Source organism: Rana temporaria, chromosome 6 (assembly GCF_905171775.1).
Source record: "Rana temporaria chromosome 6, aRanTem1.1, whole genome shotgun sequence".
In the NCBI taxonomy this organism is placed as follows: Eukaryota; Metazoa; Chordata; class Amphibia; order Anura; family Ranidae; genus Rana; species Rana temporaria.
The window spans coordinates 12,452,161-12,477,855 of record NC_053494.1 but is presented as its reverse complement, the minus strand read 5'-3'; the positions used below and the strand labels follow the sequence as shown (position 1 = coordinate 12,477,855).

The 25,695-nt window shown below is 47.2% G+C and overlaps 1 protein-coding gene across 1 annotated transcript; it reads left to right on the top strand.

Moving 5' to 3' along the window:
* SPNS1 (sphingolipid transporter 1 (putative)) lies at positions 1 to 24,552 on the top strand. The gene is made up of 13 exons (XM_040356234.1): positions 1 to 119; positions 8,905 to 9,177; positions 12,067 to 12,132; positions 12,997 to 13,133; positions 13,898 to 14,049; positions 16,471 to 16,540; positions 17,964 to 18,106; positions 20,113 to 20,265; positions 20,364 to 20,553; positions 20,768 to 20,833; positions 21,600 to 21,698; positions 21,786 to 21,957; positions 23,967 to 24,552. Exons 2-13 carry the CDS (start codon positions 8,934 to 8,936, stop codon positions 24,059 to 24,061), a joined length of 1,587 nt encoding a protein of 528 aa, XP_040212168.1. The 5' UTR covers positions 1 to 119; positions 8,905 to 8,933; the 3' UTR covers positions 24,062 to 24,552.
* Positions 24,553 to 25,695: the final 1,143 nt, after the last annotated feature.

Genomic DNA, 25,695 nt, shown 5'->3' with positions numbered 1-25,695 from the left:
GGGTCAGTCACATGACTGTGGAGTACCAAGATGGCGCCGGACTGAGCGGAAGTGACAGACAGAGCGGACAGAAGGAGACAATACACCGGAGGAGTTTCTGCTACTGGACTGTCCGGGGGGTGAGTGAGCACAGTGCTGGCTTATTAGTCATCCTGGCCGGGCACTACAAGTCCCAGCATCTCCTGTGTGTGTGTGGAGGAGGCTTATCACATTACATAGGAAGGAGTGCAATGCTGGGACTTGTAGTCTTCCTGGTAACAGGGAGTTCTGGGAAGGCTGTGGCCCCCATGTGCCCCAGACTAGGAGCCGCCCATTGTTTTGGGACTTGTTTATATATAAATTCCCATTTATTTATCATTACTTGTGATCATTGGGGGGCCTGTTTGTCAGGGGCCCCCTCTGATATGCGCGTGGCCCCGCCTCCCCCTTTGGCTCCTGCAGCGCGTGGCCCAGCCTCCCCCTTTGGCTCCAGCGGCGCGTGGTCCCGCCTCCCCCTTTGGCTCCTGCGGCGCGTGGCCCCGCCTCCCCCTTTGGCTCCTGCGGCGCGTGGCCCCGCCTCCCCCTTTGGCTCCTGCGGCGCGTGGCCCCGCCTCCCCCTTTGGCTCCTGCGGCGCGTGGCCCCGCCTCCCCCTTTGGCTCCTGCGGCGCGTGGCCCCGCCTCCCCCTTTGGCTCCTGCGGCGTGTGGCCCCGCCTCCCCCCTTCGGCTCAGCTAAATTCCCATTTATTTATCATTACTTGTGACCATTGGGAGCCTTAGTGTTTGTCAGGGGCCCCTCTCATATGCGCGTGGCCCCCCCGCCTCCCCCTTTCGGCGCCTGCTGCGTGTGGCCCCCCCGCCTCCCCCTTTCGGCGCCTGCTGCGCGTGGCCCCCCCCTTGCCTCCCCCTTTCGGCGCCTGCTGCGCGTGGCCCCCCCCTTGCCTCCCCCTTTCGGCGCCTGCTGCGCGTGGCCCCCCCCTTGCCTCCCCCTTTCGGCGCCTGCTGCGCGTGGCCCCCCCCTTGCCTCCCCCTTTCGGCGCCTGCTGCGCGTGGCCCCCCCCCTTTCGGCGCCTGCTGCGCGTGGCCCCCCCCCTTTCGGCGCCTGCTGCGCGTGGCCCCCCCCCCTTTCGGCGCCTGCTGCGCGTGGCCCCCCCCCTTTCGGCGCCTGCTGCGCGTGGCCCCCCCCCTTTCGGCGCCTGCTGCGCGTGGCCCCCCCCCTTTCGGCGCCTGCTGCGCGTGGCCCCCCCCTTGCCTCCCCCTTTCGGCGCCTGCTGCGCGTGGCTCCCGCCTCCCCTTGGATAATGCACATTTTTGCCCACCCCAGGATCCCACTAGTTCCTGCGGCCCCCCCCCCCCCCCCCCACGGATCCTGCTATTTTTTGCAGGCCCCCCCCCCCTGTCTTGCTATTTTTTGTATGCCCCCCGATCCCACTCGATCCTGCTAATTCGTGCGGGGCCCCCAGGACCTAGTGATGCTTGTGCCCCCCCCCTCCCCCCCAGATCATGCTGCAGGACCCTCCTTTAGTTTGTGTTAGAACTGCACAATTCTGGATAAAATGAGAATCACAAATTTTTCGCTCAGAATAAAGATCGCGATTCTCGCGGTGTAACATCGTCTTTCACATGATACAAAGAAATTGGGCTAACTTTACTGTTTTTAGTTCATATTTTTTTTTTTATTATTCAGGAAAGTTTTTTTTTTTTTTTTAAATAATGTTTGAAAAATTGCTGCGCAAATCCTGTCTGACTTAAAAAGTTGCAGCGACCGCCATTTTATTCTATAGCAGGGATATGCAATTAGCGGACCTCCAGCTGTTGCAAAACTACAAGTCCCATCATGCCTCTGCCTCTGGGTGCCATGCTTGTGGCTGTCAGAGTCTTGCTATGCCTCATGGGATTTGTAGTTCTGCAACAGCTGGAGGTCCGCTAATTGCATATCTCTGTTAGGGTCTCTACTAAAAAATCTATATACAACGTTTGGGGGTTCTGAATAATTTTCTTGCATAAAAATGATGATTTTTCCACGTAGGGGGAGAAGTGTTTGGAATTTGCTCGGTAGGGAAAGGGGATTTCACCTTCCGGAAGATCTCTAACCCCAGCCGAGTCCCCTCAGTGCATCCCATAATGATGCCAGCTTGTTTACCAGCGGGTACATCCACACTGTGCCATGTCAGTGATGACACCAATCTAATTTAGAACACAGCCGGGGGGGTGTAATGTTCTGCAGGCTTCTGTGTCTCCACCCTGCCTGAGTCATTGCGTCACGGCTTGTTCTCTGGTGTCGCCGTCCTCCACCAATCACACTTTATTACATGGAAAGCGAATATCAACACTCACCGAATAACATGTCATTTGCTACAGCCCCGCCTGTCATCAGTATTGCCATTTAACCACTTAAGGACCGCCTCCTGCACATATACGTCGGCAGAATGGCACGGCTGGGCACATGTACGTACAGGTACGTCGCCGTTAAGAGCCCAGCCGTGGGTCGCGCTCCCGCGACCCGGTCCGAAGCCCTGTGACCGCGGCCCCCGATCGCCGCCGGTGTCCCACGATCGGTCCCCGGAGCTGAAGAACGGGGAGAGCTGTGTGTAAACACACCTTCCCCGTTCTTCTCGGTGGCGCCGTCATCGATCGTCTGTTCCCTGATATAGGGAAAGACGATCACTGACGTCACACGTCCAGCCCCGCCCCCCTACAGTTAGAAACGCACATGAGGTCACACTTAACCCCTACAACGCCCCCCCTAGTGGTTAACTCCCAAACTGCAATTGTCATTTTCACAGTAAACAATGCATTTTTATAGCATTTTTTGCTGTGAAAAGGACAATGGTCCCAAAAATGGTGTCAAAAGTGTCCGCCATAATGTCGCAGTCACGAGAAAAAAATCGATGATCGCCGCCATTAGTAGTAAAAAAAATAATTAATAAAAATGCAATAAATCTATCCCCTATTTTGTAAACGCTATAACTTTTGCACAAACCAATCGATAAACGCTTATTGCGATTTTTTTTTTTACCAAAAATATGTAGAAGAATACGTATCGGTCTAAACTGAGGAATTTTTTTTTATTTTTTATATATTTTTGGGGGATATTTATTATAGCAAAAAGTAAAAAATATTGATTTTTTTTTTTTAAATTGTCACTCTATTTTTGTTTATAGCGCAAGAAATAAAAACCGCAGAGGTGATCAAATACCACCAAAAGAAAGCTCTATTTGTGGGAAAAAAAGGACGCCAATTTTGTTTGGGAGCCACGTCGCACGACCGCGCAATTGTCAGTTAAAGCGACGCAGCGCCGAATCGCAAAAAGGGGCCTGGTCCTTTACCTGCATACTGGTCCGGGTCTTAAGTGGTTAAAATGTAAAAACTTGCTTTCCCATATGGATAAAGTGTTGCATGACTGCGCAATTGTCATTCAAAGTGTGACAGCGCTGAAAGCTGAAAATTTTCCTGGACAGGAACGTGCCATGTATTAAAGTGGTTATTATAAAATTATAAATATATATAAAAAAATATATACCGTATTTATCGGCGTATAACACACACCCTAATTTTAAGAGGGAAGTTTCAGGGAAAAAACTTTCCGCGCCCCCTGCGTACAAGACGCAGGCACAGTTTACCCTCTATTTTCAGGGTAAAAAAAGTGAGTGTTATACGCCGATAAATACAGTAATTTTTACACTTTATTAGTGTTTTAGATCCACTTTAATTGCTGAATTCTGAACGGTCCTATTGGAGACTGTTGTGCTGTATTGCACATGGCATGCTGAGACTTGTAGTAGCCGGTCAGCCTCGGCCTTCCAGTAATCTTGTAACCTAAACCACTTCTTTATTCTTTTTATCAGTCACGTGATGTGAAAGAGGTACCCCTCCCCCCTCTCCTGGACTGAGATCATCTCTGTGTCTTGTGCTGTCAGCATCTTTACCTTTCTGCTGCGGAGTCCCGAGTCCCGTGACGGCTCACTTCCCGCGTCTGTCCCAGCCACAATTTGGAAGTGTCAGTACCGTGACATGCAGTATTTACTTTGTATGAGCCTTTTGTACTTTCACTTCTGCAAACTGGTTTAACCACTTAAGACACCGGGACCATTTATGCCGGTAAAGGACCCGGACAGTTTTTGCGATTCGGCACTGCGTCGCTTTAACTGACAATTTCGCGGTCGTGCGACGTGGCTCCCAATCAAAATTGGCGTCCTTTTCTCCCCACAAATAGAGCTTTCTTTTGATGGTTTTTGATCACCTCCTGCGTTTTTTTCTTTTTGCGCTATAAACAAAAATAGAGCGACAATTTTGAAATAATAAATATCCCCAAAAATATATTAAAAAAACGTGTTTTTTTCCACAGTTTAGTCCGATACGTATTCTTCTACATATTTTTGGTAAAAAAAAAATGCAATAAGCGTTTATTGATTGGTTTGCGCAAAAGTCATAGCGTCTACAAAATAGGGGATAGATTTATAGCATTTTTATGAATAATTTTTCTTTACTAGTAATGGCAGCGATCTGTGATTTTTTTATTTTTTTTTGTTTTTATATCATGACTGTGACATTATGGCGGACACATCGCACACTTTTGACACATTTTTGGGACCATTGTCATTTTTACAGCGATCAGTGCTATAAAAATGCACTGGTTACTGTGAAAATGACACTGGCAGTGAAGGGGTTAACCACTAGGTGGTGCTGTAGGGGTTAAGTGTTCCCTGAGGCGTGATTCTTACTGTAGTGGGGGCGTGGCTTGCTGTGACACGTGCCTGATCGTTTTCCCGAAGACAGGGAACACGATCAGTGACGGTGTCACTACGCAGAACTGGAAAGTGTTGTGTTTACATCTCCCCATTCTATCTCTCTGTGAAACGATCGCGGGTATGCCCGCAGTGATAGAGTCCGTGGGACCCGCGGGCGCGCTCACGGAGATCGCGGTGCGTGCGCCCGCAACAACTGCTTCTTAAAGGGGACAGGTACGTCCTTTTGCCTGCCCGTGCCATGCTGCAGACGTATATCTGCGTGCGGCGGGCGGCAAGCGGTTAAAAATGAATGGACATTGTAAAATCCATATAAAACCTCCTGGAGAAATCCCAAGCTGAGTTTCAACAGACTTCTTCAGGGAGTGTCCACAGTAGAAGTTGAATGATGAAACCCGGGTCTGGGTGAGTCCAAGAGGTTTGATATGGAATTTACAATCCACATTTCTTTTTAAGTGCAGTAAATGAGTTGATTTAGTGAATAGTTGGCAGTTTGCACTTTCAGAGACTGAAATCGCATACAGAAGGTGGAGCGGATATATACAGGAACAGATGGCATGGGAGCCGAGAGTGTCCGATGATCCCGCCAAGAGAGCGCTGTGGGATCTTTGTATGGACGGACACCATTCAAGGATTGTCCATTTCTGTTGGAGCGGAGTGTGAGCGTAACATCTTAAATCTCGTACACGTCATCGGATAAATCCGTGGCACTTTGTGCGAAGGGCGTTGGTCGTGAACTTGTTCTGCATACAGACGGCATAACGTTTCTACTACGTGGTTTTTCAGCTCTTTAGCACCACCCTTTGGGCAACATCTGCTAATGTTGTGTTACGGTTAGCATTGCTTCTGAGCATGCGTGTTTGTACTTTGGATTCTTGTGTGACGGACTTGTGTGTACACACGATCGGATAATCCGACGGCACACATTTTGTTGTCGGAAATTCCAAAAACACTTGTCAGGTGGAGCGTACAAACGGTCGGATTTTCTGACCAAAACCCTTCCATCACACATTTGTTGTCGGAAAATCCGATTGCGTTTACAAGGCTTTACTCTGTCATACAATACATGTGTCAGGGCCAGGGGGACTTCTATGAGGAGTATATGGTGTGTACAGCAGTTTTGTAGGACTTGGAGTCTAGTGTGGAATGTTTGGAGCAAACCGGGGCTTTCCAAATGTGATGAGGTGGGCGCTCACAGCATCAACCTACAGACCCAGAGATCACTGGGAGGTTTAAAGTGGGGGTTCACCCCAAAAAAATAGTTTTTAACATTACATTCAGCCGAGTTGTCAGAATGACAATCGGCTGTTTTATTTTTTTCAGTGCCGTACATACCGTATTTTCACCGCCGTTTCCGGGTATGTAATGTGAGGGACTGGGCGTTCCTAATTGATTGACATCCTTCCGACCGGCACATACAGCGCGTCACGAGTTGCCGAAAGAAGCCGAACGTCGGTGCGCAGGCGCCGTATAGAGCCGACTCGCAGTCCGGCTTCTTTCGGCAACTTGTGACGCGCTGTATGCGCCGGTCGGAAGGATGTCAATCAATTAGGAACGCCCAGTCCCGCAGAAGACATACCCGGAAGCCGCGGTGAAAATACGGTATGTACGGCACTAAAATAAAAACAGTTTATGGTGAGCCAGCGCTTTTCCCATGCAGGGTCACTTTAACGTTACCGCCCCCCAGCAACACATACAGTATATACTCGAGTGCAAGTCGAGTTTTTCAGCACATTTTTTTTTTTTTTGTGTGCTGAAAATGCCCCCCCTCGGCTTATACTCGAGTCACCTTTTTGCACCTGATTCCTGGAATTTGGGGACCTGGTGCCGGCCGTAGGTCCCCAAGCTTGGCACACATGTAGCCCCACTCTTCCTCTCTGGGGGACCTACGGCCAGGGAGCACCGATTTTTCAAACCGGGCACCCCTTCCATAGACTCCCATGTTAAACGGTCAATTCTCCTGTGACTTTGGGGACCCGGTACCGGCCAGTCGTAGGTCCCCTGGACCTGGAAATTAGCACACATGTAGCCCCATTTCTCCTCTACAAGTGTGCAAAGCTTGTTGGCTGGGGAGCACTGATTTTTCAAAGCCGGGCACCCCTTCCATAAACTCCCATGTTAAACGTCAGTCTAGTCATGGGCACAGTGAGGCATGCACATGGGCACAGTGAGGCATGCAGATGGACACCCTAGGCTTATACTCGAGTCATTAAGTTTTCCCATTTTTTTTTGTGGTAAAATTAGGTGCTTCGGCTTTTATTCGGGTCGGCTTATACTCTACTATATACGGTACCTTCTTCTTATTGTCTTTCCTATTCAGTCCAGCCTCTGAGAGGAAGTCTGAGTCGGCATAGTTGTGGATCATTTAGTAACATGGACATGTCACAACATACAGCAGTGTGATAGTGGAGAAATCTTCCTCCCTTTATTGATAAAAAAGCCGCCCTTGACCTCTATTTGGTGACTTTGCTTTTGCTCAGATGATGTCTGAGATGAAATTGGGGCTGATCTGTGTCGGATATTTGTGAACGCAGCCAGGAATGGCACAGACCTCGAGATTTACATGATTGTGTCATCTCTGAGCAGTCATCTCCCTCCAGGATGTAGATGGTGTCCCTGGATGATGCCTGGACAAAGATGGCACCGTCTAGACCAGGGGTCTCAAACTGGCGGCTCTCCAGCTGTTGCGAAACTACAAGTCCCATCATGCCTCTGTCTGTGGGAGTCATGCTTGTAACTTGTCAGCCTTGCAATGCCTCGTGGGACTTGTAGTTTTCGTAACAGATGGAGGGCCGCCAGTTTGAGACCCCTGGTCTAGACACACTGGGCCAGATTCACATAGAGATACGACGGTGTATCTCCTGATACGCCGTCGTATCTCTGATTTACGTCGGTCGTATCTATAGAATCAGTTACGCATAGATATGCCGAAGATCCGACAGGTGTAACTGTGTTACACTGTCGGATCTTCGGCTGCAATTCCAGGCTGCCCGCTAGGTGGCGTTTCGCTTTATTTACGCTACGATTATGCAAATGAGGAGATACGCCGATTCCGAAACGAACGACCGCCCGGCGCTTTTTTTGTTTGCGTTCGGCTTTTTCCGGCGTATAGTTACCCCTGCTTCTATGAGGCGCAGCCAATGTTAAGTATGGCCGTCGTTCCCGCGACAAAATTTTAATTTTTTTGCGTAAGTCGTTCGCGCATACGGATGGACGTAATTTACGTAAACGTCGAAACCAATGACGTCCTTGCGACGTCATTTGGAGCAATGCACGCTGGGAAAATTTACGGACGGTGCGTGCGCTATTCGATCGGCGCAGGAACGTGCCTGATTTGAATAGTACACTCCCCCTAGCCGCGGAATTTGAATTCCGCCGGGGGATTTACGATACGCCGCCGCAAGTTTTGAGGTAAGTGTTTTGTGAATTACCCACTTGCCTCAAAAACTTGCGGCGGCGGATCTTAAATGATCCGCTAACCTATGTGAATCTGGCCCACTGGGTGTTTTTTTATTTATTTTATTTTTTTTCGATGCAGGGAATTATCTTCAGTGTCAACAGCAACAAAACCCTGGCAGAGGTTGTAAGCCATGTGTGCTCAACCTGTGGCCCTCCAGCGGTTGTGGAACTACAACTCCCATTAGGCATTGCAAGCTGCTGACCGTTACAAACGCGACTCTCAAAGGCAGAGACGTGATATTTTTTTTTTAGTTTGTATCAATTCCTCTCTCAGGGGATCTTGGGAAGTCGCTGCAACATGGTGTTGCAAGTTACAATGTTGCAGTCTTGTCAGTGGGTGTGAGGAGACTGAGGAAAGGCTTTCTCTGGCCTGTAGCAGACTGATGACATCCTCATCTGGGCCTAGGCAAAGTCACTGAATGGAGCTGTAGAATGGCTTTTCTGAAAACGTTTGCTGTGTGGGTGGCTTTGGGTTAGCCCTCAGCAACTGTTCCCTTGCCCCCATATTTCTCATCTAACTGGGATGATGGTACGTTATTATTATGTATTAATTATTTTTACATGAGGCTATACTCTCATTTTCGTTTATTGTAATATTGTATATTGATGGACTTGTGTCTTTTTTTTTCAACCTCACCTACTATGTATCATGTTAGGAATATATTCGTGCGTTCTCGTACTTGAGGAACTCTATAACAAATGTTTAAATGTTTCTTCAGGTTTTCAGGTGCCTTGACTGGGGAAAAAAATGGCGTTACGGCACAGCGTCGGCGACGCGACCCCCTTCCTTGCCCAGGCGGATGACACGGAGGAGGAGGAGCGCTCCAGGGGCCTGGAGACACAGAAGGTGGATGATGAAGAGGAAGATGATGAGAGGGGAGATGGAGACGTACACCTACTGACCGGGATCTCCTACAGGCACTCCGTCACTATAGTGCTGATTCTCTTCTACATCAACCTCCTCAACTACATGGACCGCTTCACTGTGGCTGGTAATTGTCTTCTGGGCCTAGAATCCTATAGAGTTTGGTGTACACCTTGCTTGTCAAGACGCTTGAAGGGCCAGCTGTTCCTGCTGCCTATTGCAACCAGACAATTCAACTTTTCTGAGTTCTTCTCTTGTACCCTTCCTGCCCTTTAGATCTGCCCCCCTTCCTGCCATTTAGATCTGCCCCCCTTCCTGCCCTTTAGATCTGCCCCCCTTCCTGCCCTTTAGATCTGCCCCACTTCCTGCCCTTTAGATCTGCCCCACTTCCTGCCCTTTAGATCTGCCCCCCTTCCTGCCCTTTAGATCTGCCCCCCTTCCGGCCCTTTAGATTTGCCTTCCTTCCTGCCCTTTAGATCTGCCCCCCTTCCTGCCCTTTAGATCTGCCCCCCTTCCTGCCCTTTAGACCTGCCTTCCTTCCTGCCCTTTAGATTTGCCTTCCTTCCTGCCCTTTAGATTTGCCTTCCTTCCTGCCCTTTAGATTTGCCTTCCTTCCTGCCCTTTAGATTTGCCTTCCTTCCTGCCCTTTAGATCTGCCCCCCTTCCTGCCCTTTAGATCTGCCCCCCTTCCTGCCCTTTAGATCTGCCCCCCTTCCTGCCCTTTAGATCTGCCCTTTAGATCTGCCCCCCTTCCTGCCCTTTAGATTTGCCCCCCTTCCTGCCCTTTAGATCTGCCTTCCTTCCTTCCTGCCCTTTAGATCTGCCTTCCTTCCTTCCTGCCCTTTAGATCTGCCTTCCTTCCTTCCTGCCCTTTAGATCTGCCTTCCTTCCTTCCTGCCCTTTAGATTTGCCTTCCTTCCTTCCTGCCCTTTAGATTTGCCTTCCTTCCTGCCCTTTAGATCTGCCCCTCCTTCCTGCCCTTTAGATCTGCCCCTCCTTCCTGCCCTTTAGATCTGCCCCTCCTTCCTGCCCTTTAGATCTGCCCCCCCCTTCCTGCCCTTTAGATCTGCCCCCCCCTTCCTGCCCTTTAGATCTGCCCCCCCCTTCCTGCCCTTTAGATCTGCCCCCCCTTCCTGCCCTTTAGATCTGCCCCCCCCTTCCTGCCCTTTAGATCTGCCCCCCCCTTCCTGCCCTTTAGATCTGCCTTCCTTCCTGCCCTTTAGATCTGCCCCTCCTTCCTGCCCTTTAGATCTGCCCCTCCTTCCTGCCCTTTAGATCTGCCCCTTAGATCTGCCTGCCTTCCTTCCTGCCCTTTAGATCTGCCTTCCTTCCTGCCCTTTAGATCTGCCCCCCCTTCCTGCCCTTTAGATCTGCCCCCCCTTCCTGCCCTTTAGATCTGCCCCCCCCTTCCTGCCCTTTAGATCTGCCCCCCCTTCCTGCCCTTTAGATCTGCCCCCCCTTCCTGCCCTTTAGATCTGCCCCCCCTTCCTGCCCTTTAGATCTGCCCCCCCTTCCTGCCCTTTAGATCTGCCCCCCCTTCCTGCCCTTTAGATCTGCCCCCCCTTCCTGCCCTTTAGATCTGCCCCCCTTCCTGCCCTTTAGATCTGCTCCTCCTTCCTGCCCCCCCTTCCTGCCCTTTAGATCTGCCTTTCTTGAGTGAGTGGCAGTTGTGTGGGGGAAATGCCTTGTTGATGTCAGAGGAGAATGGGCGGACTGGTTCCAGATAATAGAAAGGCAACAGGATTTCAAATAACCCCTCATTACATACAACAGGGTTTGACAAATTTGCTTGGAATCTAGGAGCCAGCTAAAAAAGTTAGGAGACAGAAAACGCGCCCCGTCCCGACGAGCTTGCGCACAGAAGCGAACACATACGTGAGCAGCGCCCGCATACGTAAACGGTGTTCAAACCACACATGTGAGGTATCGCCGCGATTGGTAGAGCGAGAGCAATAATTCTAGCCCTAGACCTTCTCTGTAACTCAAAACATGCAACCTGTAGATTTTTTTAAACGTCGCCTATGGAGATTTTAAAGGGTAAAAGTTTGTCGGCATTCCACGAGCGGACGCAATTTTGAAGCGTGACATGTTTGGTATGAATTTACTCGGCGTAACATTATCTTTCATAGTATTAAAAAAAAATGGGGATAACTTTACTGTTAATTAAAAAAAGTGTAATTTTTTTCCCAAAAAAAGTGCGCTTGTAAGTCCGCTGCGCAAATACGGCGTGACAGAAAGTATTGCAACGATCGCCATTTTATTCTCTAGGGTGTTAGGATAAAAAATATATATAATGTTTGGGGGTTCTAATTAGAGGGAAGAAGATGGCAGTGAAAATAGTGAAAAATTACATTAGAATTGCTGTTTAACTTGTAATGCTTAACTTGTAATACCAACGGCCACCACCAGATTGCGCCAGCTCACACAAGGAAGAGCTGGGGACCGCAAAGTTGCGGCCTCAATTACCGGACATCACGGGCCCCCCACGATCGAGCTGCGGGGGAGGTGGGGGCCTAGTCCGCCGCGATCCTGGGGAAAAGGTGCTCCGCGGACTAGGCCAAAGCCGCGGCCTCGCCTAAAACATCCTGCCCGCAGCGATCCTGGGAAAAGGCCGCGAGCGGCCTTTTCCCAGGATCGCTGCGGGCAGGATGTTTTAGGCGAGGCCGCGGCTTTGGCCTAGTCCGCGGAGCGCTGGTCCTATGGAACAAAATTATTTATTTTTTTGCCCACCTGGTCCTATGGAACAAAATTATTTATTTTTTTGCCCACCTTCCAAGCCAAGTCGCCAGGACTTAGTACCAATTGAGCATCATTTAACCTCCACGTCCTACCTGAATATTGTTACTGACCATGTCCATCCCTTTATGACTATCGGATGTGTGTAATGTTGGAGATGTAAATCTGTAAATGCTGACGCACTTAGTTATTTTTTTAGCTGCAATCGGGGAAATCTTGGGGGGGGGAACAAATCTTTGAGCCGTTGGTTCTGGTTTTATCTGTTCTCTCTCACCTACAGGAGTGCTTCCCAATATTGAGGACGCCTTCAAGATCCAAGACAGCCAATCAGGATTGGTACAGACAGGTAGTGCAAACTCACGTTATCGACGAACGTTTAGAATGTGTGATGATCCTGTTTTCATATGTGGCCTTTCTTCTCTTGCATACCTCTTCCTTTAACTTCCTGTTTGCCCCCAATAAAGGCAAATTATAAATCTCCTCAGCAAGGAACATACAGACCAAAAAATAAAAATAACCTAGGAGTTATTTGAATTTTTTTCTTTCCCTACCCCCTGTAATACTAAGGTGTTGGCTGTACATACACACACATGGTTGTTCTACAAAGCTTTTCCACTTTTCCTTTCAAATAACTTAAAGCGGTGGTTCCCCTAAAAATAAACTTTTGACATTGCATTTGCTACATTAATTACAATTAGAATCGGCTGGTTTTATTTAAAAAATACCTCCGTACGTAGCGTTTGCTATATTCGTTCCCACCGCCACTTCCGGGTACGATGCTGGCGGTGGGCGTTCCTAATTGATGGACAGGCATCCGACCGACGCATCCATCGCGTCACGAGATGCCGAAAGAAGCCGAACGTCGGTGCGCGTGCGCCGTATAGAGCCGCACCGACGTTCGGCTTCTTTCGGCATCTCGTGACGCGATGGATGCGTCGGTCGGATGCCTGTCAATCAATTAGGAACGCCCACCGCCAGCATCGTACCCGGAAGTGGCGGTGGGAACGAATATAGCAAACGCTACGTACGGAGGTATTTTTTAAATAAAACCAGCCGATTCTAATTGTAATTAATGTAGCAAATGCAATGTCAAAAGTTTATTTTTAGGGGAACCACCGCTTTAACATTATATATGTGTTTTTTTTTTTTTGTTTTGTTTTTTATATGTATCTCCAGTTGTTTGATATATTTTCTCTTGTTCCCTCTCTAGTATTCATTGCCAGTTATATGGTGCTGGCGCCTGTATTTGGTTATCTTGGCGACCGCTACAACAGGAAGTACATAATGTGCTGTGGGATTTCCTTTTGGTCCATTATCACCCTCTGCAGCTCCTTCATACCTAAAGAGGTAAGTTCTGCTACCACCCCCCATTCAGATCTCCTAACAAGGCCATGCAATGGGGAATGCTGGGGTGTAGGATGAATTATGGCCACTATGCTTTATTGGTGTGTACACATCGCTCTGCACCTTCAAGGGAAACTACTTTTTTCTAAATTAATGTAATTCATTTAAGATCTTTATAGGCTTTTGTTTTAAAAAATCATCACAAAGTAACAGGCATCCATTTTTCAAAAGTCGCGGCTCCCTCCTGGTTCCGTCCCGTGATAGGCGTTTGACACTGTGTTCCGCTACCGCCTATCACAGAGGTCCTCTCATCCTCGGACTTGGTTTCCCAGCAGACACTGTGTTCAGTGTTCCGCCAATCACGGACCTTCTTTCATCCTCGGACAAGAGGACATCCATGATAGGCTGAACACAGTGTCTACTGGGAAAGTCCGAGGATGAGAGGACCTCCTGATAGGCGGTAGTGGAACACAGTGTCAAATGCCTATCACGGACCAGGAGGAAGCCGCAACTTTTGAAAAATGGACGCCTGCGACCCGACAGGTACACTGACTCGAGTATAAGCTGAGGGGGCTATTTTTAGCCCTAAAAAAAGGGCTGAAAAACGTGGCTTCTACTCGAGTATATACAGTAATTGATTTCACATAAAGTTAAAAAAATAGCCATTGTCGTGTGGCTTTATGTGGAACGATCAGTTCCCTGTGAAGTGCGACGATATTCTTTGCCTGTTGTTGTTCTCACTGGTGCCTTTCCCTTCTTCCTCTCAGTATTACCCCCTGTTCCTTCTCACACGAGGCCTGGTTGGAGTTGGAGAAGCCAGTTATTCCACCATCGCCCCCACCATCATCGCCGACCTCTTCGTGGCAGACCAGCGCAGCCGAATGCTCTCCATTTTCTACTTCGCCATACCAGTTGGCTGGTGAGTCTGTGTACTGTAATCACTTGGAGGGGAGAGCCGGGCTGGATTGTGAAACTTTGTAGAGGTTCTTCTGAAAGAATGAAGTATTTGAAGATCACTCGATAAGCTTTGGTGAGAGCTTTCATCTTGGAGACAGTTCTATGGCTAATAAGGATGTTTACAATGGGCTTACTTTAAAGGATAAATGCATTTATCCTTTTTGCACCCTTCTCCTGACCTAAAATATAAACCCATCCTCCACAGATGTATGATTCTCTCCATATGATCACCCCGGATCTGCTGTTTTGTTTACATCCAGTGCTGCAAGTCTTCACTGTCCTGTCCATGCCTGCACAATAGTGTCCTATAGACTTATATGGGGCTGTGTCCTGAGGTCAGAGAAGATCATAGAAGGCTTTTGGCCTGTAATGTGCGGGTGCAGCTAGGACAGCGAAGACTACCACCACTGGATGTAAACAAACATTGGCCCGCAGCTACCAGTTAGTATGCATCTGTGGAGGGGAAGGTGGGGTTAGGTCAAGAGAAGTAGACAATAAGTATAACTGCATTTATCATTTAAAGTGCAACTATACCCAAGAACAGAATTTTTTTTAAAAAAAATTCCAGGCTCTCCTTTTATTTTTATCTGGTGAGCCTTTCAGTAGCACACGTCTGTCCTAGAGTGACAGCACTTACTGTATTGTATCTATGTAGGAGCAGCGTTGTCTTCCCAAGGCAGGCAGTGTGGTAGGACTTATTTTTTTTTTTTTTTTAGGCTTCCTCTCCTTTTTTTTTTTTAAAGTGTATTTTTGTGCGTGTACGAGAGAGAGAGAGAGGAGCTGGACTGCAGGAGTTGGGAGTAGGCAGGCCTCCCCAGAGGCAATCTGCCACCTTTCTCCATGCCCGGGGTGGCAATGGCGGGTGTGTGAGGGGGTCCTCCCACACAGCCCGCCCTACCTGCTCCGCTTTGAAGCCCAACGGGGCAGAGGGACTCCCTATAAGGGAGTGAGAGGATTTGCCCGCTCAACCAGCCCCGTTAGTCCTTCGCCTCTCTTCTTTTTTTTTTTTTAGAGACCGCGTGGTCAAAGTGCCTGTATGTTATCCCAATTTCGAGTGCGTGTAAGTGTGATGGTTTTTGTGGGAGGGGGGTGGGCGTACTAAGCGCAGGCTTACCTCGCATAGCACACCCACCGGGAGCCCGGCTGAGACCACCAAACTCAATTCACATGTAGCCGAGACCGGGATCCGAACCCCTGGCTGCAGAGGTGAATGGCTTGTCAGCGCAGTGCCAATCGCGTTGAGCCACCGCAGCTCCCCTTCCTCTCCTTTTTCATCTGGTGAGCCTTCCAGTAACGCACACTTCCTGTCTTAGGGTGACAGCACTTACTGTATTGTATCTATGAAGGAACAGGGTTGTCACCCCAAAACAGAAATGTGTTAGGACATTTTTATCAGATGGAAAAAAGTGGAAAGCAACTGCGCTATGTGAATGAATTATGTATGGATTGATAAGCAGCAATTATTACGTCAAACAAACATAAAAAGCATAAATAGAAAAAATATAACTGCGCTAAACCAAAAATTAGTTAGTGAACTTATCAAAGAAAAACTAAGATGGGCATAAGCTTATGCTCATCTTAGTTTTTCTTTGATGAGATCACTAACTAATTTTTGGTTTAGCACAGTTATATTTTTTCTATTTACATTTTTATCAGGCTTTCTCTCCTTTTCATCTGGTGAGCCTTCTAGCACTGCACTTCCTGTCTTAGGGTGAATTGTATTTGGACAAGCAGCATTGTCCCCCCTAAGACAGCAAGTGTGTTTGGAATACAGTATACCTCCATTCTCTACATCTCCGAAACTTACTATGCAAGATTTCTACAGTTAACAGAAATAAACTGGGAATAATGTTAAAGCAGAGTTCCGCTGAAAAAAAAAATATATATTAAGTCGGCATCTACAAATACTACAGCTGCTGACTTTTAATACATGGACACTTACCTGACCTGTGTGTCTCCCAGAAGAGAGGGGGGGTGGGGGTGGAGTAGGCGCCGGACGTGGTGTAGGTCACCGCAGTGATCTATGCCCGGAAGTGGGAGCAAATACCTGGATTACACAGGTATATGCTCCCTCCTCCCCCCTGACCATTTTTGGGTGGAACTCCGCTTTAAGCGATGAAGAGTGCAGCACAGACAGGGGCATAGGAATGTATAAGCTCGCTGGATATCTGGGACCATCAATAGGTATTTTTTAGCACTTATTGAACAGATATAATCAAACACTCTCACAATGGTATGTTTACTAGACCATATAAGAGAAGGTCATCATTTTTAGGGTTTACATTCCCCTTGAATTGTATTTGGTGGTCTGGCTGTTTTATGACGTGTTATTAATGTACAACAAAAATTTCAAGTCTTTATTTTTATTTATTTTTTTGCACAGCGGCCTCGGCTACATTGCAGGATCCCAGGTGACCAAAACAGCAGGTGGAGACTGGCACTGGGCACTACGGGTGAGTTGACAGGAAAATCTCAGGAAGGGTTCTGAGATCAATGTTCACCCATAAAGGTTTAAAACTTTGTACCCTTTGCTGCTTCCAGGAAAACTAAGATGTGTACTGTGAGTGCGCTACATGCCAACAAATCAGTGATTACATGTTATTTTTTTATTCTGTCTGGTAGTAAATAAATATTTTATAACGCACAATAAAACATTAATAAAGTACTGACACTGTCATGGATGTAAAACCAGATTTAAAGGGTCACTAAAGGAAAACATTTTTTTTGCTGAAATGACTGTTTACAGGGTATAGAGACATAACAGTTAACTGATTCCTTTTAAAAATCAATCATATAATGTACCTGTAGGTTAGTTTCACTTTTAAACTGGTTTCATGTTCCTGTGAACTAGAGAGACACACAGAACAAAAACAAACAAATCCAGGGCAGTGTTTTGTTTTTAAAATGAATCTGATTGGTTCTGTTAAGTTTTAGACACACAGTAATGACAGCTTAGACCACAGTGAAAAGCTCCCAGTACTGTGGTTATAAGGAGCCAGACAACCAGGAAGTGTGGAGATCACAGCAGAATTACAGCAACTTCAAAGCAAAAACGAACAATAAGGACATGAAACCAGTACTGCAGTAAGGTAAAGGAAGCTGTTTAGCTAAAAAAAAAAATCCTTTAGTGATCCTTTAATCTAATAGAGGATTCACATCCTATAGTCTTGCTTTGTCTTGCGGACGGGTGAGACTGTATGTTGTGCATCTTATATTTATTCTAATAAAGTTGGTTTTACATCCGGTGACGTTATCCGTCTGAAACCCATTCATTTCTTTGACGAGTGGCACAGCTGGGTGGAGACGTGCTCTTTGGGCGTTCACCTGATGGGAGCTGGAAGCACAGAGGAGAGAGGCGAGGTTGGAGCTGCATAGTTACTATTGATATTAAAAACGTTCCGTATATACTCGAGTATAAGCCGAGTTTTCCAGCACGTTTTTTTTGGTGCTGATAATGCCCCCCTCGGCTTATACTCGAGTCACCTTTTTGCGCCTGATCTCCCGGACTTTGGGGACCCGAAACACATGTAGCCCCACTCTTCCTCTATACGTGTGCAAAGTTTGTTGTCCGGGGACCTATGGCCGGGGAGCACCAATTTTTCAAATCGGGGCACCCCTTCCATAGACTCCCATGTTAAACGTCAGTCTAGGCTTGGGCACAGTGAGGCATGGGCACAGTGAGGCATGCACATGGACACAGTGAGGCAAAAAATGGTAGATTTAAAATAATATGCAAAGTGGTTGGAGGGAAGCTTCAGAATGGCAAAGATGTTTTTTATTACAAATTGTGTGAGCAGAGTGCAGTTCCTCTTTAAGTGCCTTTGTCATTGCCTCCATTTCTTATTGCCGGTGTTTGCTGTTTCTTGGTATTTTCAGGTCACCCCAGGACTGGGCCTTATAGCTGTTCTGCTGCTGATCTTTTTTGTGAAGGAGCCTCCTAGGGGCGCTGTGGAGAGGAAATCTGAAAGATCCCTCACCCGCACTTCATGGTGGTCCGACATCAAGGAACTGCTGAAAAAGTGAGTATTGCCGCGTTGCGTTGTTTACCTTGGTGTGCAGTATGGGAGTCTCTCTCCTTCCAAGACAAGCTTGTATTGGACGGACAGTATTTTCTGTCTTATTGAATTAAAGCAAACTTGGGGGCTTATAAATGATAATATACAGGTGTATAGATGACGGCGCACAACAAGGTCATTTGATTTGCCAATAGCAGCCAACTTAGCCACGAGCTTTGATCCTACTCCTCCTTCTCCCCCCAACCTTCCTTGCCCCACCATTGGTTCTTGAGGCTGTTGGCACAGTGGATAACAACTATAGAGGGACAGGAGGGAGTGGGCTAGGGCCAACGACCAAGAGGCTTTTCCCCTAGCAGAGCATTATGGGTGTTTTAGAGTTCCAGGCAGCTCTTTAAAGTCAATGTTTAGACTTTAGAATGTGTCTTCTAGAGTATATAAATGATATTATGCTTGTTAAGCCCTCCAGTGCAGTTGAAAAAACTCATTATTATTATTATTATTATTATTATTATTAGCAAAATCAAATTCCAGCCTTGCAGAGGCTCTAACCATTACTCATAGATCAGATGTATAAAAAAAGCGTTGGATGGAATTTGGCTTTCGAGTGGTTCTGGGTGGATAGTATATGTAAGCTAATTGGGGGGCATTGTTGGAGACTGAGGGCCAATGGCAGCTGGTGTTTTTATTTGGGGGGTAAACAACCCCCACCCCCGCTGTCTGCTGGTTGGTCCGGCACTTACCCCATCCAGGTGGCGGGCAGCGGCTCCGGTGTCTTCTCTCCATCACAGTGTTTTACGGCAGCTCCTCCCTCTTCCTCCTAGGCGTCCAATAGGATCGCCTGTCCTTTCAGTCAATTGGGTGACAGGCCTCAAGACCCGCTTACTGATTGGCCGGGAGGAGGATCAGTGCGAGAATAGCGAATATTCATTCGCAATTCTCACACAACTGGGTGGGCTCGGGGCGCAGTGCTGTGTGCCCTGAGCTCACCCCTTTTTGAAGCCAATTGGAGCCCCTGGTTCTAATCACGTGCTTCAAAAAAACGCTACCCCCCTCATTGTAATCCATAGTCCGGCGCCCTGTATGTAGATCAAAAGGCCGGACGCATGGATGGGGCGGTTGCGCCCCTAATGGACGGCAGCCACTGTTCAGGGCACTATGGGAGCTGGAGGCTCTGCATCAGGCTGAGGGAGCACTGTGGCAGATTGGGGGACACTACACAGGGCTGTGGGACGTAAGGATACCCTACAAGCCACTTTGGGGGGGGCACTACTTATCTTCATTGAGGGAGGCCTTGATTTACATTGCCTCACCGTGATGCCTAATGGAACAATGCCTGACGCTGTAGCACTCCTCTTTCCAGCACAGAGTGCCCTCTGCTCTGCGTGAGAACATGGAGGGCACACTGCTGGAGGGGAAACTGGCTTTGTAAGGAAAAAACAAAAACTGCGCTACAACACAATAAACCCCAAGGCTGCAGCTATCATGCGAAGTAAACAAATAGACATAAAGAAACAAAAAGCTGCGCCAAAACTGGCTTTGTGATCCAACAGGAGGGAGGTGGAAAGGGTAGAACATAAATGATATAAAGGAAAACAATGCTTTAGAGCATGGATGCTCAACCTTTGCCCCCCCCAGCTGTTTTGAAACTACAAGTCCCATCATGCCTCTGCCTTTGGGACTCATGCTTATCACTGTCAACAACTTGCAGTGCCTCATGGGGACTTGTAGTTCTGCAACAGCTGGTGGGCCACAGGTTGAGCACCCATGCTTTAGAGCAGGGGTCTCCAAACTTCGGCCCTCCAGTTGTTCAGGAACTACAATTCCCATCATGCCTAGTTATGTCTGTGAATGTCAGAGTTTTACAATGCCTCATGGGACGTGTAGTTCCGCAACAGCTGGAGGGACATAGTTTGGAGATCCCTGCTTTTAGAGGACAAAGATTTGATCTATGTAACTGAATGTTTCCCTCCTGGGAATCTCTTTTCATCCTTCACTCGTTTCCCTTTCAGCCGTAGCTTTGTGCTGTCCACGTTCGGATTCACCACTGTGGCTTTTGTCACCGGCGCCCTGGCTCTCTGGGGCCCCACCTACCTGATGCGGGCTCGGGCTGTACTGTATGCCGATCAGCAGTGTGACCAACCTATATGTAACTATAAAGACAGGTAAAGATCTCCTCCTTCTAAATCACATCCAGAAGATTTGTAGAACCAACGGATTTCCTTTTTTACTAACGCGGTCACCTTTTCATGTTCCTTCACAGCTTTCTCTTCGGGGGCATCACAGTGGTGACCGGGCTGTTGGGTGTCGCATCCGGTGTGGAGATTAGTAAACGTTACCGTAAAATAAACCCTCGCGGAGATCCTATAGTCTGTGCCTGCGGCCTTCTTGGCTCCGCCCCTTTCCTGTATCTTTCCCTGGTCTTTGCAGACACCAGCCTTGTGGCCACCTATGTAAGTAAAGCCTACAATGTACAGAGATGATTGCAAGCTTTTTGGTCAAGAAATAGTCGACCTTCAGATTCTTATAAATATATCATCATGTAATCTTCTATAAGAGCAAAGGTTGTTCTTCTAATACTGCCTACTGACTGTTCTGCTCTGACTCTTACTATCCTTGCTTTATTTCTAACTGTTTCTCTGACTGTTTGTTCCTCTCCCTCCACAGATATTTATATTCATTGGAGAAACTCTTCTGTCCCTGAACTGGGCCATCGTCGCTGATATCTTACTGGTGAGTAATGGCCACACATACTTCTTTTTTTTTTTTTTTTTTTTTCTAGTAATGGCGGTTGTTACGGTCACCATCGTTTACGATTTTCCATTCCACCAATCCAAGACGGCTTATCCGACACTCCAACGATCCAGCAGGCAGGACCCATTGGATTTCCCCCAAAATCGCGGACAGATCGGACACTCTTGACACCAGTGACATTTATACAGCGATCAGTGCTATAAAAATGCACCGATTACTGTATAAATGACACTGGCATTAAAGGGGTAATACTAGGGGGGCGATCAAGGGGTTAAATGTGTTCCCTGGGAGGTGTTTCTAACTGGGGGGGGGACTGACTGGGAGAAGAGAGAGATCGCTGTTCCTAATCACTAGGAACAGACGATCACTCTACTCCCCTAACGGAACAAGGATCTGTCTCTTTACATTGACAGATCCCCATTCTGCCTCTCTGGAGCGATCGCAGGTGGTCGGCGGACATCGCAGTCCGCTGGCCACGCGCATAAGCGCCCCCCCCCCGCCATTTAAGATGATTGTCTCTACTGCTGAGGTCAGTCACCCAGGACGTATGTGGAGATGTTGTCTACACACATTCAATCTTTTACAGATCTCTCTTGTATTGAATAGGATTGGAGGACAGCTTTTCCACAGCTGTGGTTGGGTCTAGATTAAAGCACTTGTTTACAAAGCATTACATTTGCAAAACTTTTAGACATATATAATTGTTTGAAGTCTCCTTTTTCCTGACCTCTGCCCTTCTTTTTAGTATGTAGTGATCCCCACAAGGCGTTCCACAGCCGAGGCCTTGCAGATCATGTTGTCCCACTTGCTGGGTGATGCCGGGAGCCCCTACCTCATCGGGGTGGTAAGTAGAATCTTTATCGCAATACGTTTTCCAAGTGATCATGTGATCAGTCTCATCCACTCATCGGCCTGTCTTTTTATACACCAGATATCTGATGCTGTACAACGCGGTAAGCCAGACTCCTTCCTCCTGAAGTTCCGCAGCCTGGAGTATGCACTCATGCTGTGCTCGTTCGTAGGGGCAATCGGTGGAGCTTTCTTCCTGGCCACTGCCCTATTCGTCGAGAAGGACCGAAAGCGGGCAGAGTTGATTTCTCAAGGTTGGCCTATAGCTTGTTTGTGTGTGTGTGTGTGCATGCATTCACATGGGCCAGTCTCTGTTTGACTCCGGTTTGCTCAGCGGAGGATCTGTCCGCTGATCGCCTGCTGAGCGGAATAGAGCAGACGGATGACAGGTTCATGTCCGCTTATGCAGACTGGACGCGGACACAGCCGCTCTGCTCTATGGGCTGCTGGGTGTAAATAGACCGTTTGCCCTCCGATCCGCTAGAGGGAAGAGGAACAGATCCCCTTTCATGTGTGCGTGTTTTTTTTTTTTTTAAGCAGATCGGATTGGAGGTAGGCCGGTGTAAACGAAAGTCTGCTTATGTTGGCCACTCTATAGAAGTGAATGGAGGGTCCAAGTGGGACCACTTGGAAAACCGATAGGCAGAACTGATCGGACTGATCATGTGAAAGGGGACTAAAGGGAAGGAAAATAATGTGTGTGTGTGTGTATATATGTGTGTGTGTGTGTGTGTATGTATGTGTGTGTGTGTGTGTGTGTGTGTGTGTGTATGTATATATATATATATATATACACACATATATACACACATATACAGGGCTTTTTTTTCTTAGAAAATAGGTGCAGGAACTCGACCACGACCCTCCAAACCACATCAAATAGTGAGTGTGGTCAAATTTCACCAACAGTGGAAGGGTTTTAAAGGGACAATAAATGCTGCCCCCCCTGTCGGAACAGTTTAGCGGGGAAGAGCGCTGTACTAACGTTGGATCCATTGGAGCTTCCAGTTTTATGTTTGTTTTTTTGTGTGTGTGCATGTATGTTATTTATATATATATATATATATATATATATATATATATATATATATATATATATATATATATATATATATATATATATATATATATATATATATATATTCGAATATAAGCCGAGGCACCCAATTTTACCACAAAAAAATAGAAAACGTATTAACTCGAGTATAAGCCTAGGGTGGGAAATGCAGCAGCCTCACTGTGCCCACCTGTATCATCAGTGCCCATCTGCAGCCTCGTGTACCGTTGATTACAAACGGCAGGTGTCTCCCGCTGTATCATGCAACTGCAGTCCTTACTCTTCGGCGGATGTCCACTGTAACAAAGCCCCGCCGCCTCCTCGTCCGTGATAGACGGAACACTGATTCAGTTTCCCAGCATTGTATCAGTGTTCCGTCTATCACGGACGAGGAGGTGGGCAGGGCTTTGTTAAAGTGGACGGCCACCGAATAGTTAAGACTGCTTGACACAGCGGGAGACCCTCACTTGAGCACATTTTTTTATGCTGAAAAGGCCCCCCTTGGCTTATACACAAGATATTTTATATATATATATATATATATATATATATATATATATATATATATATATATATATATATATATATGTATATATATATATATATTTTTTTGTGCTGAAAATGCCCCCCTCGGCTTATACTCGAGTCACCTTTTTGCGCCTGATCTCCTGGACTTTGGGGACCCGGTGCTGGCTGGCCCCAAACTTGGCACACATATAGCCCCGCTCTTCCTCTACAAGTGTAAAAGATTTGTTGTCTAGTCTAGGGGACCTACAGCCGGGGAGCACCGTTTTTTTTTTATTTATTTTTTTCAAACCCTGGCACCCTTTCCATAGACTCCCATGTTAAACTTCAGTCTAGTCATGGACATAGTGAGGCATGCACATGGACACCCTAGGCTTATACTCGAGTCAATACGTTTTCCCATTTTTTTGTGGTAAAATTAGATGCCGCAGCTTATATTTTCGGGTCGGCTTATACTCGAGTATATACAGTGTATGTGTGTGTGTGTGTGTGTATATGTGTATATATATATATATAATATATATAATATATATATATATATATATATATATATATATAAATCTCTCTTTTGTGTATAAGCTGAGGGGGGCTTTTTCAGCATAAAAAAATGTGCTGAAAAAGTTCTTGCTGCTACATGGGTCAGGCTGACAATGAATTGCTTCTTTTTGTGTTTTCTCACAGGCCTTGAAACAGAAGATGACAGCCCCGAAGACAAAATTGTGGTCCCAAAACGAGGACGCTCCACCAAGGTGCCGGTGTCCAGTGTTCTCATATAAACTGCTCTGGGCTTTGAAGCCCTCAGGATTGGTCCAATGTGGCGCTTTGTTGTCCTCCACCGACCAGAAGAAGCTCCCCCATGGTGGGGACAACCTGTGTCTTCTCTGCCTGCTCACTCAGATGGCTCACGTTTTGTGGACGGTTTTTGACCAAGCAGTCGGGAGAATGTGAAATTGTACTTGACTTGAAAGGTGAACGGTGGCCAAGCCTCCATCTTTGACTTTTTTTTTTACCATCTTCACCTTCCAGGAATTTGGTTTTTCAAGATAATTTATTTTGACTTTTTTTTTCTTTTAGGCAATACGTTTTCAAATGGGATATGTTATTCATATTTTATAATTCATCGTTTTTTTTGTTTTAATTTTTAACAGACCGGCATTTTTGCACAGTAATTGCTTGTAATATTAAAAGGTCACTGGAGGGTGCAGGTCCTTGAAGGCCATGAAAACACTGCAGCAAATGGAAACAAGGACATGAGAAATGAGAGAAAGTTTGTTTGTTTTTCGATGTATTTTTTTATGTATGATGGACTGCAAGTTAGTTAGAAAGCTTTTGCATACAATGGTGTTACCGGTGTTTCGTCAGTTTTGGCGACCCGCCAGAAAGTGTAACGGAAGTGACTTTTCTTCGACACCATCTTGCTACACCGCGCACTCCTCTGTAAGGATACACTGAGAAGGGGCTAAGCGGACATCTTGTTACACCCATCAGAGTCTTGCATTATACACGGTTTTTTTAACAGTAAGTGGAGTTTATATAGTGAAATGCAGGACTTGCAACTCCTTCTTACAGTTTAGATGTTGAATTTTAAAAGCGGCGGCAAGCATGCCGATCTTACAGGTTTGTCAATCTGACAGAAGTTGGCTGCTTTTAACCACTTGAGAGCCGCGCTATAGACGAAAGACGTCCACAGCGCGGCTCTCAACTGCCGGGTGGACGTCCTTTTATGTGCATTCCCCGCGTGCGCCGCTGGGGGCGCGCAGCGGGGAAACACTGTGCCCGGCGCATCGCTGAGATGCCGATGCGCGTGTCCGCCAGGTGCCCGCGATCGGCGGTGACAGCAGGGACGTGGAGCTCTGTGTGTAAACACAGAGCTCCACGTCCTGTCGGGGAGAGAGGAGACCGATGCCGTGTCCCTTGTACATAGGGACACAGCATCGGTCACCTCCCCCAGTCAGTCCCCCTCCACACCCAGGGAATACATTTAACCCCTTCCTCACCCCCTAGTATTAACCCCTTCCCTGCCAGTCACATTTATACAGTAATCAGTGCATTTTTATAGCACTGATCGTTGTATAAATGTGAATGGTCCCAAAAGTGTCCGATATGTCCGCCGCAAAATCGCAGGCCTGACAAAAAAAATCGCAGATCGCCGCCATTACTTTAAAAAAAATAAAATCCTAAATCTATCCCCTATTTTGTAGGCGCTATAACTTTTGCGCAAACCAATTAATATACGCTTATTGAGATTTTTTTTGTTTAAAGCGGTGGTTCCCCTAAAAATAAACTTATGACATTGCATTTGCTACATTAATTACAATTAGAATCGGCTGGTTTTATTGAAAAAATACCTCCGTACGTAGCGTTTGCTATATTCGTTCCCACCGCCACTTCCGGGTACGATGCTGGCGGT